The sequence below is a fragment of the Chinchilla lanigera genome, unplaced genomic scaffold (genome assembly GCF_000276665.1).
Source record: "Chinchilla lanigera isolate Chin_1 unplaced genomic scaffold, ChiLan1.0 scaffold00150, whole genome shotgun sequence".
Classification (NCBI taxonomy): domain Eukaryota; kingdom Metazoa; phylum Chordata; class Mammalia; order Rodentia; family Chinchillidae; genus Chinchilla; species Chinchilla lanigera.
This window is the reverse complement of record NW_004955551.1, coordinates 2,386,954-2,405,052: the sequence shown is the minus strand read 5'-3', so window position 1 is coordinate 2,405,052 and position 18,099 is coordinate 2,386,954. Positions and strand designations below refer to the sequence as shown.

Sequence of the window (18,099 nt, the reverse complement as noted above, 5' to 3'; positions counted from 1 at the left end):
TGACATTGTATGAATGAGTGACTCTCGGATGCTGGGAGTGGACTGGCAGAAGGTCTGCGGTTTGGGGCCAAACTGAATTCTCTTTCCTCTCCATCTATATTTCTCTTCCTTTCTCTCTTCTTTTTAGGATCCAGAGTTCAACCTGTTTCTTTTTTTTTTTTTTTTCCAGTAGCGGGAATCAAACTCACAACCTTGCGCTTGCTAGGCAGGCGCTGTGCCACTGAGCTAAATCCCCAGCCCATCAACCTGTTTCTGTTAGTCACTTAATTCGACTGCCTCCTGCTGTAAACTGCCTTGGGAGACCTGACCTGAAAGTGTTCAGCCATGTTCTCAGTATTTTTCTAACTTCGCTTTGTCCTTCGCTTCTTAGCCCAAATGGTTGTCCTTTGGAGAAGAGCCATCTGTGATTATCTCATACCATGGGGGCCAAACTGAATTCTCTTTCCTCTCCATCTACGTTTGCTTTCTTAAAGGCAAGACTGTAAATGTTTTTGTCCTTGCAGGCCACAGGGTCTCTGTTGCAACTACTCAACTCTGCCCTTACAACACAAAAGCAGCCCCAGACAATACACAAGTGAATGAGGATGGCCGTGCTCCAAGAAAACTGTGTTTACCAAAGCAAACCAGGGCTGCTTTGGCCCCCGAGCCACGGTTTGCCAACTCCTGCTGTAGCCTAAGCGCTCGCCCACCCCTTCTGGGTGGGCCTCTGTCCTGCTGTTTGCTTTTTCCTCCTACTTAAGACCCCTCATACATTTTATATTTTTTGTAGATTTCCTACGTCTTGTCAGTCACCCCCACCACAATGGCAGCTCCACAAGGGCAAGGACTTTGTCTTATCTCCTGTTGATTTCTGAGTATCCAGTGCAAAGGTTTACCTGTGGTAGGAGTTCAATAAATAGTTGAAACGTAACCTCCCTGCCAGTTGGGGCTTTCTTGCAGTCCTTGTTTTGGGGATGTATTTGTCTGTGTTCAGTCAGATTTCTGTTTTCTTTTGTGTGGTTATCTCTTTGTGCTCATGTATTGCTTCGCATCTGAGCTCTTGGCTTATGTGTCTTTGGAGGGACCCCCTTTGGGTGTCCTGGGACCCTGTATTGGCTGGTGGTGAGGGGTGGGATTTCTTGGGCCAGATGCTTCTTAAATAGCGGGACTGGAACATTTACTGACTTTATTTGAATCATATGGGTGGTTTGTCCTTTGAGTGGGCTCTGGGCAAAACAATTGCCTTGTGATACTGCCCAGATTTGGAGCCTGCCCAGTGCTGGGAAGGCAGCTTTGTTTTCTGGGCCTGAGACTGCGTGTACCATTCACAGCTTTCCCTATGGGGATGAAAGCATGTTTCACAGACCATCGTGGACACCCTAATCAGCAGCTCTGCTGTTCTTCTTAAAGGCCAGTGGCCTCTTTCCACCTCGTTTTGGAGCAGATGTGAAGGTTGGATCTTCTTGGGTCGCAATCTGCCCTGCATATTTGGGCACTGTAATGATGTTTAATGTGGCCACCTTCCCTGTGTGTGCTGAATATGCCCTGGAATAGAGGTAGGGGGACACAGAGACCCACAAGACCTGAGTGCTTGTTCTGGGAACTTGGTATCTCCTTGGAGAAACAGGACACACTCTTAAGAAATATGTACATCCTAGAGCTGGGGAAGCATGCAAATGTAGGCTGAGATCAGTCACTTCTGGCCAGGTGACTGATGCTGGGCCACTTGTCATAGATGGCATTGCTGGATTTGAGCCTCAGAGATAAGTCAGTTTCAGCAATAAAGAGATGAAGGAAGTGTAAAGGTGAGAAAGGCGCAGGATTCAGAGGAGGCTGAGGCTTTCTGGAAGTGTGTGGTAGCTTGATGGGCAGGGTGGCATTGTCTCTGTAATGCAGAGTGAGGGTTGTATAGCCTTCAGTGTCTTACAAGATTTGTTTGCACAGAGTGGAGACTGCTTCTCAGCTGTCATGACATTTTGCTGTCTTTTGCTTTTTGATGTTAGGGCCTCTAGGATTTTATCATTTTAGGAGAGACGCTTTTTAAGCTTTTTGAAAGAAAAAAGAAAACAGCATGTTCCAGCTCACCCACCACAGAATTAAGTCTCCCAACCAGCACAACACTGATCTAACCCTGAGTGCTCAGGGGAACTGAGAGCAACAGTTGGTGGAAGGATCCCGTCTATTCCCTTGTATTCGAGACATTTCATTTTAAGCAACTTGACTTTGTGAAAAAAGACCAAGCGCACAGATAGATAAGTAAGGGTGTGTGAGGCACACACACACATTCACGATGAATGAACAAATTGGTAAGACTGACTGTTCCCAAGTGTTACAGTGCAAGAAGGCTTTGGCTTGGCAATTGACTAAATATTTGCTTGTGGAATGGCCTTCCATACTGGGTTTCAGTTTGATTTTAAAGCAATACACTATGTGGACACCAAGGCAGGGCAGCTTTTGAGGGTGCTTCCTCTGGTGGCTGTTGTGATGCTCAAATCTACCCTCTAAGTGAGGGCTGTGTCCTGGCGTCCTGGGTGCAGAGAGAGATAGATGCCTCCCGGGGCCATTTGCAAAACTAGAACAGCTTCGTCTGGGAATGAATGGGCCTCCACTGACCTTTGTTGGACATTCTCTCCTCCCTCCTTTCCATCTGTCTCTATCTTCTCTCTCCCACCTTTCTGCAGAGCCACCAACCAAATACCAAATCTCTCAACCAGAAGTTTACGTGGCTGCGCCAGGGGAGTCGCTAGAATTGCGCTGCCTGTTGAAAGATGCCGCCCTGATCAGTTGGACTAAGGATGGGGTACACTTGGGGCCCAACAATAGGACAGTGCTTATTGGGGAATACTTGCAGATAAAAGGCGCCACACCTAGAGACTCCGGCCTCTATGCTTGTACTGCCTCTAGGACTATAGACAGTGAGACTCGGTACTTCATGGTGAATATCACAGGTGAGTTGGCCTGCGAGTGTTATGCTCTCTCTTCTCTGTAGTTATTTTCTGGGTAGAATTTTTCAGCCAAGTGGAATCATAGTGAGATGTGCTACTTGGCTGTGAGACACATAACCTCAGAGTTTGTTACTGATCTTTTTTATTTTTAATTAATTACTTTTAAAATGGGGTGTTGCTGTGTTGCTACATGGGTCCCGAACTCCTGGGTGCAAGTGATCCTCCTGTCTCAGCCTCCCAACTAGCTGGGACTGTGTATGTGTACTACACACCTACCTGATCCTGACATACTTTTGAAATTCTTCTGTGGAATCTGGTGCACCAGCGAAGCTGATCATTACAAATGACCAAGATCTCTTGTGCAAAGTAACACTGTCTTTTTAAGACAGAGCACTTTTTATGTAAAATCAGAGTCATTTTTCCCTCCCACGTCACCAATAGCCTTGGCATTTAGAATATAGGATTGAAATTTGAAAGCTCCAGATTCCCGATTCCTTTATTGAAATTTGAGTTTCTCTCCTCAGCTTCCCACCCATGCAGTGAGAGGGGCCAAACAGACCCTCTTAGTGAGGAGTTTAAAGTTCTGCTTTCAGGTCACTAGGTAACTATCAGAAGGGCCACAGAGGGACTAGGTCTTGTTAAGGACTAATTCTTTCTTGAAGGAGATCTAAGCACTGAAAAGTTTTGTTGGAAAAAATTTTTTTTGACTATTACACAGTCAGTAAATTTGTTGGAGACTTGAATTTGTTTGAAGCTTAAAATCCAGTTCCAGTATATCCAATTTTATAGCATGTTTAAATAACGTGAAAGCAGAAAACATTGAGAATCATAATAGAGACCAACTGTCATTGTGGAGAGACACTTTTTAAGCCATTAAAACCATCTTAGCTAAACATGGTCTGAGACTTCCCTTGTGGGTTCCTGGGTTGTTGCATTCACTGTAGAGAAAGGCTGGCGTAGTTGTAGATAATTGCAAACTTTGACTTTGCAAAAATACATCCATGGATATGTTCTTCTGTACACAGATGCCATCTCGTCCGGAGATGATGAAGACGACACAGATGGCTCTGAAGATTTTATCAGTGAGAACAGTAACAACAAGAGTAAGTAACTGCACGCCTCTGAAGGTCCCCGAGAGAGGAGCAGAGGGGAGTCCTGGCTGTCACCTGTCTTCCTGTCGGCTCTTCGGCGCCATGTTATGTCCCGTGGCCCTTCCTGTTCCCTGCTGTTTCTACTGTCCCAACTCTCAAACTGATGAATAAACCAGTGCTGCTGTCCATCCTTTTCCACTGCTCGTCTTTTCTTCTTGTGTCACTCTGTTCAAACCAATTACTGCTTTTCTTTCCTTGGTTTTCCTCTTTCCCTTTAGTTTTTCACTGTTTGGAGACATAAAACTAATAGGACCATGGACCGTCCTGGGTTTCTTCATAACCATTGATTTTGCTGGGCTGAACCCAGTGGTTCTTGACCCTGGTTGATTGCCTATCCCTGCTGCTGTAGAACATTTGTCAATATCTGGTTGTCACATTCGGGGAGGGTACCGGGGAAAGCTCACAGGCAGAGACCAAGGCTACAGTATCTTACAATGCACAGCTTAGCTCTTGTGACAGAAAATTATCTTGTCTAAAATGTCAGCCGAGGCTGAGGAAACCCAACCTTCTGAAACGTGTGCCTCATGTAAGCAGAAATAAGGACAGTATTCCTTACCTTGTTGGCAGAAATGGGGAAGGGATCTAAGGGTTGTTTGTTTATCTTAAGTTAATAGTTAACCCTGAGCACTGAGTACTACTAGTACTCGGTTAACACTGAGCACTAACACTTGGGAGGTTGTTCCCTTAGTGGGTAAGAAAGTGGCTGGCCTCTTGGAGCTGGCCCCTTTTCAGCCTGGGTTTGCGTCCTACTTTACCTCCTCTCAGTTGCTTATTTGACTTCTGTTTCTTTTTTATTATTATTATTAAATTTATTGGTACAATTTAGGTATACATATCAATGACATTCATCATAGTGACTTTGTACCTGTACATGATATATCTTGGTATGTCTTTTTTTCCCATTCTCCTCCCCTTCCTTCAACCCCTCTTCCCCTCTTTATTTACAAAGCTTTGTTTCCACTTTATCCTTCTGTTCTCGTGTTTTTCTTTTTCCTTCTTTCTCCCTCCCCCCTTTTACCTTTCTTTTTGCATTTTTGTTTCTTAAACTGTAAAATAGGAATAATAATAATATTTCTGGCTTGTTAGGATTAAATGAGTTAATATTTGTACAGTAGTGAGAAGAGTGCTTATGAATGCTTGCTCCTTAAGGAAAATGAAATATAGCTGTAGTTGCATTCACCAATGACGTGACTGGAATTTTCCCACAGGAATGGCACATTGGTCACTGGGGTCCTGTGCGCATGTGGCGTATTCTACACTTCTCAAAAGGAGATTTGTACTTGTGAATCAGTACATTTAAACAAGGCCTACATTAGTTATTAAAATAGGCACAGGGTTTTTAAAATAGACTTTTTCAAATCAGTCTGAAGTTTATAGCAAAATTAAGGTGGAGGTACAGAGATTTCCCATAACCTCTTGCTCTCGCACATGGATAGCCTCTCCCGCTATCAGTGTCCTCACCAGGCTGTGGTGTATCTGCTACAGTTGATGAACCTACGTTCACACATTGTAATCACCCAAGCTTATCATTTGTGCTGGGTTCGTATTTGCTGTGGGTTTGGGCAAATGTGTAATGACCTGAGGCTACCATTGTAGTAGTGTACAGAGCAGTTTCCACTGCCCTGTGGATCCCCTGTGTTCTACTTATTCATGTCTTCCTCCCTTCCAAACCTTGGCAACCACTGATCTTTTTACTGTCTCCAGAGTTTTGCCTTCTACAATGTCAGATACTTGGAATCATATAGTATGTTGCCTTTTCAGCTTGGCTTTTTCTATTTAGAAGTATGTATTTAAGTTTCCTCCAGGGCTTTCATGAAAATTTATTTCTTTTTAGTACTCAGGACCATTCCATTATTGGTACATACCGCAGTGTACCTACTTTAAAGGACTCCTTGGTTGTTTTTAAGTTTTAGTAATTATGAATAAAGCTGCTACAAACATCTCTGTACAGGTTTTTGTTCTGGTGTTAATTTTGAACTCTTCTGGGTACATTCCAAGGAGTATGATGATTTAGTGATAAGGTAAGAGTATGTTCAGATTTGTAGGGAGCCATCAACCTGCTTTCCAAAGTGTATAATTTTGCATTCCCGCCAGCAGTGAGTAAGTATTTATGGCTCCTTATCCTCACCAGTGTTTGGTGTTGTCAGTGTTCTGGAGTTTGGCCATTGTAGTAGGTGTGTAGTGGTATCTCCTTGTCTTAATTTGCATTTCCCTCCTGATGGATGATGTGAAACAATCTTTTTATCTGCTTGATTGCATTAACAGGGAGGCATGCTGCATGTCTTCTTTGGTGAATTGTCTGTTAAGGCCTTTGGCTCCTTTTTTAAGTGGGTTGTGTTCTTATTATTGAATTGTAAGAGTTCTTTGTATATTTTGGATACAGTCCTTTGTTTTTGGAAAATATTTCCTCTGGTCTGTGGTTTGTCTTTTTTTTGCCAGTGTCTCCCACAGAGCAAAATTTTTAATTTATATCAAGTCCGGATTATCACTTTTTTCATGGGCTGTGCCATTGGTATTACATCCGAAAAGACTTCAAATCCAAAGTCACCTCTGTGCTGACTTGGGAGTTTTATAGTTTTTTGCTTTACATTAGATCATAATGGTGATCAATTTTAAGTTAATATTTGTGGGTTCTATGTGTAGATTTTTTTTTTTAATCTGTGGATATTTGCAGTTGCTTCTGCATCATTTGTGGAAAAAAAAATTGTTTAGTTCCAGGGCGTTTTTTTAGGTAAATATTAGTGCACATTGGTATGCATGAAGTTTACATCTTAGGGAGTTGGTACATGCATTTAACACATCCCGATTCTTTATCGCCCCCCCCCCACCTTCCTAGCTCCATCTCTTAATCACCTGTCTCCATTTTCATTATTATTGCTTAGAGGACAAGGTAGATGTTACTAGTTACCAGGAATAAATGTGTTAGAGACAGATCTATTCGAGTCTCTTAGTAGCCTGGACAAAAATGGAACTATTTTGATTTAGGTAGCTTTTACTTTGTGACAAGAGGAAGCTTGGAGTGGAGCTTTGCAAAGTGCTGCCTCTGGGTGGGCTGCATCAGCACCACCTGGCAACTTGTTAGAAACTATGATTCTCAGACCCACTGAGCAGACACCAGGAGTAACTAAAGTGTGAGGACCACTGGCTCGAGGACACGCACAGGAAGAGCCTCCCTGAATGGGAATTTACCATTAGCTGTCATGTCCATAAAACAGCGGGTGATGAGGTGAGTGAATGGGTCTTCTATGATTTGAGCCAGCCTTCCGAAGGGGCTACTATTATTGATATTAATTAAACACTGGTATGGTGGAGCATGTCACTTGTGTCTTTACTTCTTTGGCTCTGGCACGAAGCTGGAGGCAGAGAAGTTGCGGGCCTGTTCTGACAGGTTCCGCGGTGACTGCTGGCTCAGTCCACACCTCCTGGGAGGTGGGCAGAGCAGTTACTCTGAAAACTGTGACTCAGTGACCAAAGGCAGAGCTTTGAGTCAGGCCCATTGCCTATGGGTGTCCCAGGGTCATGCTGGGGGCAGAATGAGAATGTTTGCATAGTTGTTTATAGCTCTTAAATGATGTGTGTGGGTGCCATTGCCCTTGGTTTGGCTGTCCTGGTGGTCACGTGCCCTGCCTGGGGACACATCGAGGAGAACCCACGATAAGTGATGGAATGCACGTGGCAGGTATAGGTTATGTATCTGCCAGGCCTAGGGGAGGGCATTGCTCTCTGCTGACTCAGAAGGCTGGTCTGCCGTGCACTGTGGGTTTGCGTGGTGGCCACCGGCCTGACTGGCCTGTGCCATGTAGAAGGGCCAGGCTGCAGAGCGCCGCGTGTTATGATTGCCAGCCAGTACTGCATTTGCCACGCTTTCACCTTGCAAGCAGGGCTTTTTGTAATTAGCTCTCGAATGACACCAACTCTGTCCCGAAATGAGTACTCTGCAGTGATTAAGGGCTAGTGTTAGCTGTACCAGGGAGATACTGCTGTCGGGAGGTGCCTCTGTTTGGTGCCTGTGAAACATTAGATGCTATTTAAAGTGATAGCAGTTCTTAGCTGGCTACTTGGCCTCTGCCATCTGTTAGTGTGATTAGGCTGGTCTGATTCACAGGTGGAGCCCAGGGCTGCTGAGATTAAGCAGCTGTGGCCCGTGTGAACACAGGAATGCCATGGCTGGGGTAATTGGCAAGGCAGAAAAGTGGATGTTGCCATTAAAACAATTTTTTGCCACCTCAAGTGTCAAATGCCTGACCTGATTAATAGGGAAAATTGCAGAAGCACTGAATTCTTTGCATTTTCAACCACCTGGAAACACCCATGTGTCCACATTGATTCCTCTGGTGCCTCTGATTATCTGGAAATGCCGCTGGGGTGTGCTTGAATGTCCCTCTTCAGGAAGGTTATGACATGATGCTCTGGTGACCCTGTGCTAGCAGTGACATTTTGGGGGGGCTTTGCTGGGGAGATTTTTTTCTCTTTTGGAATATGACATTGCATATTTAGTTCTGTATCTTCCAGCTTGAAAAAAACGTATTGCAAGCTATTCCTTTTGGTGATATGCTAGATGACTGTCTAGTTAGTTGCAGTGGTTACAAATAAGGCACGCTTATCTGCCAGGTACAGATCTTAGATTCTGCATAGAGTGTAGAAAGCACGGTAACCAAATACAATGGCAAAGTTATATTGAGAATTAAGATGAGGCTCTGGGTTTAATTCCAGCACTAAGTGGTGAGGGGAAGGAGAGCAGGAAAGGTGAAGGGAGAAAGAAAGAAAGAGAAATTAAGGTAGGATTGTCTAATTTTGGCCGAGAAACCAATATCTATTAGTATCAAAGTCTTGTTTGACTTTTGTGGGAATAGTCTACAGAAGTCAGGTTGCTTTTAGCTGTTAACTCGTCCTCACTGACCAGACCTCCTTGTTCATAGAGGTAGAACCAGTGGCTTGTTTTGAGCATCACGTGTTGTCTTTTATTATATCATGTGCAACATGACCTAGTATCTCAGGCCTGTCTTTCTCAGTAGACTGTTCGCTTTTTGAGGACAAAAATCCTCCAAAATGTTGAATGGATATTTTGTGAAATTATAGGCCTTACATACATTATTTATGGATCTTATTAAAAATGGAATAGCAATGTTCAGGTCTGGTCTGTACGTGAAGAGAGTAAGCTGGTATTTCTTCAAGAATACTCCTTGGTGCCCTATTTCAGAATAATTCACCATCAAAAGTGAGTTTTTATTTTGAAATAAATTTGGGAAACAGTGCATGTAATGTGACCCTTTCTTGGAGATATATGATGTCCAACAGCGTAGTACAACCTCTGAGGGGTCCTAGAGAAAAACACTATTTAATTTTGCCTTTTCCAGGCTTTTCCAAACTTACTGAGCATAAGATTCTTTAAAATACAAATTCCGCCAAAAAAGTATACATCGGAAAAAGAAAAGCTAAGTTTATTGAGACACTATGAGATTAATGCAATTACAAGAGGCACTCAAATTGGTGGCCATTCACTTCCAGACATTTATTAGTATGGCCAACTGCTGAAGCTTGTATACATGTTTTTGGCGGAGTCAAAACATCATATAACATCACCCTGTTGCACATGCATAGAAAACCCCAGAATGGACTGATTTGGTGGATCTGGCCAATCCTCCCAAGTCAAGTTCACAGATGTGAAGGGCATTCTTAGGTTATATTTTAGCAGCTGACTAACTGATGACCTCATACTTGCCAGCACTAGACATTTCCCCAAGTAGAGCAATCCTGTGATGTCATTACAATCCTGGCTGGCAGGAAAGACTACTACAGCTACATATGCCCTTCAGTGAAACACATTTTCTCTGGCTGGAAGGTTACAATTTCAAATGCTGATTTTTGAAACACATCCAGATTGAGGATTTTGGAAAGTTCAGAATTTATGCTTTAGCACAGGAAAGTTTAATTTAACTAGTCCTTTCCTTCCCTAGGTACTTGGTATCTTGATGGGTTATCTTGCAGAACGTAGGCAGACATGAATGCTTATTTATTTCAGAGAGTTTTATTACTTTCAGCTTATATTTAATGATAATGTTTCTGAAGAGTCTGAGACTTAGTGTTTTGTTTTTTTTTTTGTACCCAGAATCAAACTCGGGACTTTGCACTTGCCAGGCAGGTGCTTGTGTCCCTAAGCTATGTCCCCACACCGAGACTTTGTTCTTGAGAAGATCATGATTAACAGAGTTTAGTTCTGTTGCTCAAGTAGAGGAGATGATAGGAAGATGGGTGCATCAAGATTCTTGCTGCTGGCCAGGTTCTGTCGGGAGAGGGGAGAGAGAGAGAGAGAGACAGACAGACAGACAGACAGATAGAGACAGAGACAGAGAGACAAGGTGATTTTTTTTTTAAATTTTAGTTTCATTCCTGTTGAGACCTGCAGAAGTTCCATGCTTCATGTCACAGAGAAAGGGAAATTACTTTTTCTGGAAATAATTAGGGAAAACAAAGGTACTTAGCCTGAGATCCCAAGAGTCTAAGCTTATTTCATTGACTAACCTGCTGATGATAATAGGTTTAGCTACCTCTGTTCTAATTGGGATTTTTACTTGGTAGAGATATTATCAAAGTTAGTGAATGCAGAATTCTTCGTTGTGTCAACATTTCTGGGAATTGAAAAGGATGAACACAAAACAAAGGAAAACAAAACAAAACTGGCCAAAGCGCTCATGCCTCCTATGGTTTTGGAAGTTCTTCGTAGTGAAAGCTTCATCAAGAAGTGAGTTAGGGGGCTGGGGATTTAGCTCAGCGGCAAAGTGCCTGCCTGGCAAGCGCAAGGTCGTGAGTTCGGTCCCTGGTACGGAGAAAAACCAAAAAAAAAAAAAAAAAACAGAAGTGAGTTAGGCTGTTTTATCACGAACACTGGTGATGGTTTCTATCGAACAGCTTTGCCTTCTCAGCACCCCACCCCCACCCTGGTTGAGGTGCACAGCTATTGGCTGGAGGGTTTTCCTTTGAAGGCAGATGCTGGGAATTCCCATGGGGTAACCGGCCTTCCAGTGGACTGGAGACATTTCACTGTGGGTGACTTGCCTGGTTTAAAAAAAATGTGTATCTGATTGAATGCCATGAGATGTTGTTTGAATGAGATTTCTTAAGTGAAGCCACAGATGGGCCTCCTCATAATCACACCCTTGCTCTATTTCCATACTTTGTGAGGTTTGTTTTCTCTTAGTTTATGCCAGACTGAAAACTGATGAACTGTCGTCCACTGCAAGGATAGTCCATCCCTCTCCACCCCCTCAGGGGTCAAAGCATTCAAATGTCCTGATTAGTGATATTTTTAAAAGCCCTAATTATAGATTTAAGACAGAGGCCTTAGTGGGGCTTTAGGGAGTTTGTGAGACTTAATCTAGGAGCTGAAACAGGCTATTTTATTTTTTATTTTTGCATCAATAAAAATACAGTTGGCAGTCATCAGCGTCCACGGCGCACATAAATCTTGAACTTTTGACTTAATTGCCATGGGAGAGTTCACAGGGCAGCCTGGAGCAGTTGAAAGAACAGTGTTCAGGGAGCTGGGAACGTGGGGTAGCTGCAGGCCGGCCCCCGGCTATGTGGCCTTGATCAAATCACTTAACCTTTCTGGGTGACATTGATCACATCAGCTATCAGGGCAGATAGTCACCAAGGTCTTTTTTCAGTACAGCATTGTAATATGATTCCATGTTTTTCCTTTAAAACACTGGGCTCTACTTTGTTCTTTTTTGGTTCCAGAGAGAGATTATAGACCATAAAACTTAGATGTCAGTATTGGGGTATGTAAGGGTTTTTGAGGCGACAAGGCCCAACAAGCTTATGGTTTCTCATTAAACTTCGGGGTCAAAAAACCCCCTCTAGCTGGGTGTGCTGGTGCACGCCTGTAATCCCAGCACTTGGAAGGCTGAGGCAAGAGGATTGCTATGAGTTCAAATTGAGACTGGGCTACATAGTCAGTTCAAAGCTGGCCTGAATTACAAAGCAAGATGCTGTCTCAAAACAAAACAAAACAAAACAAAACCCCTCCAGTCCTACCATTTGTTGACAGAATCCTTACCTACCTACCACAAAGATAACTGAAAAGAATATTAGAATGGGGAGGGACTTTATAAGAGCATCTGTCTCACTTTATAGCCAAGGTGTTTGACAGTCATGGTCCATCTATCCATCCATCCGCCCTGGAATACCTTGTCTATAGGCTGAAGACAGCTCAAGCTGAAGCCTGAGGTTCTCCATCTTTGCTAGACAGCACAAATCACCAGGAATACTTTCTAGGACAGAGACATTCCTGATGTGGAAGCCACATCAGTGATGAAGAGGCTGCGCCTTCGTTGTGGGGTGGTGGCGGTAAAGAACGTCTGGAGTGCTAGGCAGGAGGTTCCTGAGGAGGTTATAAATCTCTTTGATCAACCACAGTTTAAGAACCTTCTACTGCATGAAAGTAAAATTCTGCTTAACTCTATCACTCATAGGCAGTAACTATTTCAGTGTAACAATGGTAATGAGTAGGTATCTTAATAGTGGAATTTGATGTATTCGTTGTGGCTGGGTCTTACTGTTCTTTTAATTTGCTCATCATTAATATTTAATGACTCAGAGAACATTGTCCTTTACTGTATATGATGTTAGAAGACCTAAGAATGCCAGAGCCTAAGGGACTGTATTTGTGATTGAGGTCAACTTGTTTACAGGTTAGTGTAACTCATTTTGGATGCCCCCAGAGGTTTATGTCATAGTTATCCCTTTATTAATTGACTTTAAACCCACTCTTCATATACCGCTAAGGTTATACCAAGGGAGATTTATTAAATAGATACTCATATAGCTGTACTTGATTTCAAACAGTGTGTCATTGGCTTGCTGATGAAACATCTCCTTTGGTCATCTGTTATGTACAAGGGTCATCCCTGTTTTCATAGATCTTTAATTTGTTACACCATTTCCTTCTCCAAATGAGAGTGGTTGAAGCTATTCCTGAATCCTGGGATGAAAGAGGCTTTCTTAGCCTCTGGCTTGTTTGAGATGCTCTGGCATTTCCATATGGTTAGAGGGCAAAACTGGCAGGAAATATTGAAGAGAGAAGAGAATACCGAGGACACAAAGCCGTGGAAGAAAGAAACACGATAGGGTTATTCTTACAATATTGTTATTTTTCTAGACCATCTGATGCTTTAGGCTAGGAGAAACCATTGTAAAATAATAGTTTCTTCCTTCCATTATTAAAAAATTCTGTGAGCTTGACATATTAAAGGGAGGCTTAGTTACAAAGGGCTTTTATGCCTGTGTGACACTGGTATTCCTTGCAGTGAGGCTGATCAGGCAGACACAAGCATAGGCAGAGGGTTGGGGTCATCAACAGGCACACAGAGCTCCTCAAACAGCTTGGCCTCGTAGCCCTTTCCGTCAAGTCACGATGCCCAGCTCTTGAGGGAATGTTGTGAAGTCTGATTTCATGCTATAGCCTTGTACAAGATCTGTTCCTACTTTGGTGATTTAATTTCATGGTGCCCTTACCTACCTCAGGTCTCAGAGGCTGTGCTGAGAAGTTGCACTTACACCCCACGTTCTGATGATTGAAATTTCATTCCAGGAAAGTGGCTACTTGCCAGAAATTCTTTTACCGGAGTCCTTCAATCATGCCTTAGGTGCCAGGACAAAGGCCCTGGTGGCCAGTGTGCTGTTGCCACAGACTAGACCTGTGCAGTGCATGTAGCCAGGGGCAACCTTGTGCTAGGTGCGGCTTTGCCGATGGCTTAGCCCGGTGGAAGTAGAAAAGAACAACATTCCTAGTTCCCTAAACCAAGTCCTATTTTTTTTTTTATGTTTTGGGGACATAAAAATCATGCTTCACAGTATGTAAGCACATATTTGTTGATTTCATTCATGGGAAAAAAGACATTCCAAAGGATCAGCTTAGTGGTAATTGATGCTATTTGAAAGAGTTACTACATTAATATTTAGCTAATTCATGTGAATAGGCTATTGTGTTTACTTAAACAAATGCCACGAGTACAGACACCTGACAGCATGAGGTAGGCTTTTCATTGAGGTCAGATTTATAAAAGTCTTTGTGTCGTGTCAAAGCGCATTATTTATTTTGTGTTCTCAATGGTTTCTTTTCAGTGGACATGGATGGAGTTTTCTAAGTAGAAGCTTTTGAAAGATTATTAGGGATTGTTTTTGTATATGCCAGGTCCTGAGAGGCTTGTGATAAATGGGAGTCAAGTACTCCGTGGTGAACGCTCGAAAGAAGAGGTGTTTATGGACATCAGGCACCCAAAGCCAAATGGCTACCCAGGTTGCCTGCTCATTGCAAATGCAGCTGGATTCAAAGGAAAGAATGCAGCCTCATCTTCTCTGCCCTCATCTTCTCTCCCTGCTTTCTTTCTCTCTCTCTCTGTCTCTCTCTCTGCTGTACATAACTATGGTTTTGCCCTTCTTTGCGCTGGCTTGGCATTACGTGGTGGCATGTAAATCCCACCCACCACCTTGCCACTTAAATGTTCACAGGATAAATAAGATACAGAAATTTCAGCCCCACCTTTTATGGCAGAGTTTAAGAGCAAACAGTAGAGGAAGATGTAGGCATTTGGGGTGCAATTATTCTAATTTCCAACTGTAATACAAGAGTATGGCTGCTGGGATTGTTACTGCCCACTAGTCCACTGTGCCCCCTGGCAGAGAAGAGGACACTTCTAAGCCTGCATCAGAAACGAAGACCATTTTTGTGTCCAGTTTGTGGCGTGTGTATACTGCTGCTCAGTCTAACCCTTACCAGAAAACAGCAGAGCTATGAAGCAGCCTGTGGATGGTCCTTTAGGGTAAGAGAGTACAGGGGCTGTGAGTACCAGTTTGCTAGGATGGAAACATACATGTGAACAGTTAAGCTGCTGACCAAGATTTCAGTGGAAGTTCTGGACAGTAATAAAGGAGGAAATGTGCACCTTTGGTCCAGGCTGGCTGTCCGGCACTCCAGTGAATCTCATGTGGTTGAAGGCCTCGGTTCTTTAGAGAAGCTGGATCTTGGTAGTGATGGAGCACGAGGCCAAAAGCAGTGGGCTCTGGCATTGGACTGGTTTGATTCAAATCCTGGTCTCACTTCTTTTGAGCTTTGTGGCTTTTGGCAGATTACAGTACTTCTTAGTTCCTTAGTGACCCCACCCTTGAACAGGGATAATAATAGTGCCTTTTTCACTGGATTGTTGTGGGGATTAATGTGTTAAAAATGTAAAAGCTCTTAGTGCAATGTTTGGCGAGTAAGCCACATTCAATCAATAGCAGTCTTTAGCCGTTATTAGCAGGCATGAAAAATATACAGCCATACTGTGGATTGAAGCTGTGGCTCTTACTTATAAAACATACAGTATTTCACTTGGTGACTTTAAAACTTAGATCCTTTCTTAGGTTTCCAAATGGCTTGTGTTTATGATTACAAGGGCCATTTAGAGGGCACCACTTTCGATAACATTTAGTTGGTAGCCCCCTATGAAGTTATCAGCTTAGGCATGGGAGTGGGATTATGGGGCTCACATAACCACCATTGGAGAGGAAAGCATTTTCTTTCACTTAAAAATTAAAATACATTTGGTGCTACAGTATTTTGTATTTGCACTGGGAAATTAATGATGCCTCCTTGGGTTGTTTTATCATATTCAGATGATAATTTACGGTATCGATCGCCCTTTAAAGGAAAACTCTGCTGGATAAGTTGATGAGGCTTTTGAGGATGGCCTGCTTTTACCATTGTGTACATGTGATCATTTAATAGGTGTGTTGGTCTAAAATGATACATTTTGGGAGGACGAGCTGTTGTTATTGCATATGTTCTTACTGAGGGTATAAAGTAACATTTTAAAACATGATTTGACATGAAATTATTTTCTGGCACCAACAACCAGAGCAAGAAGGTGCCTCAAATGCTTTTTTTCCCTGTTAATGGGCATAAGCCAATAAGCAGGCCCTAGAGGGACCTTCTGTGAGGCCAGCTGGACTAGACTTCTGAAAATGTGTTCCTCATGTAAATATTATCCAAAGATTTAAAAATATCAGAGCCTTTCCATACACAATAAAATGAGATTACCTGCTTTGCCGTTTACTTATGGAGATGCAGTTTTCCATGTACATAAATGTAAATGCTGTCTTCCAAATCAGGAGCACCGTACTGGACCAACACGGAAAAGATGGAAAAGCGGCTGCATGCTGTCCCCGCAGCCAACACAGTCAAGTTCCGCTGTCCTGCCGGGGGGAATCCAACTCCGACGATGAGGTGGCTGAAAAACGGGAAAGAATTTAAGCAGGAGCATCGCATTGGAGGCTATAAGGTAGAATTAAGCGTTCAAATGTTGTGTTTCTTAAGTGTTTGCTGTTTTTTGAAAGCCCTCCAGGGTTAGCGAGACTAGAAGAAATATTTTTGGAAAAAATTGGTAATTATAATGTGTTGTGTTAATGTTTGATATTTAAAGAATTAGCCTGGACTGGCATGCAGTTTTAGAGTACAATCCCCATTTGTGTTGCTCTTTATATGAGGAGAGTTTAATAACTAAAGGGTCGAAAGTTGAGAGTCTGTTTTCTATATGCTTTATGGTCTGTAAAACAAACTGATGTAGAATTTGAGAAGTTTCAGTGTAGCTGCCTTGTGTGAGCAGGATTTCAGTCACAGTGAATGGACTTGGATTAGAGACAGGAGTGTGAAAAATTATTCATTAACAGAGGGCATTAGCTGATGACAGAGGGGCAGGCCTTTGTCTTCCATCTTGGTGGAGTCTAAAGAGATCCTCATTGTCCTGAGATTGAGTCTCATCGCTCATTTGGTGTGGGAAATTGACAGCATCTCCCTGGAGATGTCTGTGAATGTTCCTACGAAGCTTGGTCCATCTACTCAGCCAAGGTTGATTCAGCACCTCCATGCTGGGCAGTGTCCTAGGCTCTGGGGAAACTGCAGAGGCCAGGAATAGTCCAGGGGCACTGGGGCCTTGGTCCAGTGGGAGGCAGACAGTAGAGCTGCAGTCATGGGGTGCTGATGAGTGTGAAGTCATGAGAGCATCTTGTGTTCTATGGATCCACGCCGACAGGTACTGTGAGCTCTATGGGAAAACAGTGAGACATCTGGGAGAGATTTTGGGCTGAGCTGGAAGGAAGGGTGTCTTGAGAAGACATAAGTATGGGGAATCTCTAAATTGTTGAATAGAGCTTTAAGAACTTAGCATATGATGAGGACTTTAGGAAGCCTTGTTATGAAATCCTTTGGTGCATTTGGAACTGAGTGTGCATTTTGGTTACCTCTTGCTGCATAAGAAAAATTGCCCCCTGCTGTAGAGGCTTTAAACGTAACATTTATTATCTCACAGTTGCCGTGGGAATCCAGGGGTCCAAGGGTGGCTTAGCAAGTGCTTCTGTCTCTAGGTCTCTGCCAGGACTGTAATCAAGGTTCCAGTTAAGGCTGGGAGAGCACCTGAAGGATTACCTGGGGAGGGAAGCGCCCATGCTGTTCTCAGGATTCACTCCCTCTCCAGTTTGCAGCGATTGGCTGCCCATAGTTCCTTGCCACATGGACCTCTCCATAGGGAAATGGCAAAGTCATCAGGCTTAGCAAGTGGAGGCAGTGAGGGAGGGGAGAGGGAGCGGGAGGAGGGAGAGGGCGCAGGGGGAGGGGTGGGGGAGCGGATAGAGGAACACAGAAATTACAGCCTTTTGTGCCATAGTCATGGGTGTGACCTTCCAGCAGTGTTGCTGTTTTCTATTACTAAGCAGGGCACTAGGGAGGAGTTGACCCAAGGACATAAATGCCACCATGATGGTGATCACTGGGAGCCACCTGAGAAATCTGCATCAAGGGTAAAACAGTGCGCCTTTGCTCAGACCCCGCCTTGGAGAGGAGTTTTCCGGGGCAGCAGTAGGATGCGTGGAAGGCCCCTTTTTCACCAGGCACACAAGCCCCACTTCATGAGCCTCCACCCTACCTAGAAGTGCCCTGGAGCCCTTTTTCTGAAATTCCACACCCGTCTTGAAAGGATTATTTGGTT

General features: G+C 43.5%; 1 protein-coding gene across 1 annotated transcript in view; it reads left to right on the top strand.

Moving 5' to 3' along the window:
• The window catches only part of Fgfr2 (fibroblast growth factor receptor 2), a gene marked incomplete in the record, with an annotated part of 105,811 nt that overhangs the window by 21,948 nt on the left and 65,764 nt on the right, over window positions 1-18,099 (top strand). The window contains 3 exon segments of the mRNA XM_005412181.2: window positions 2,661-2,927; window positions 3,950-4,027; window positions 16,229-16,398. Of these exon segments, the coding sequence (XP_005412238.2) occupies window positions 2,661-2,927; window positions 3,950-4,027; window positions 16,229-16,398 (515 nt within the window).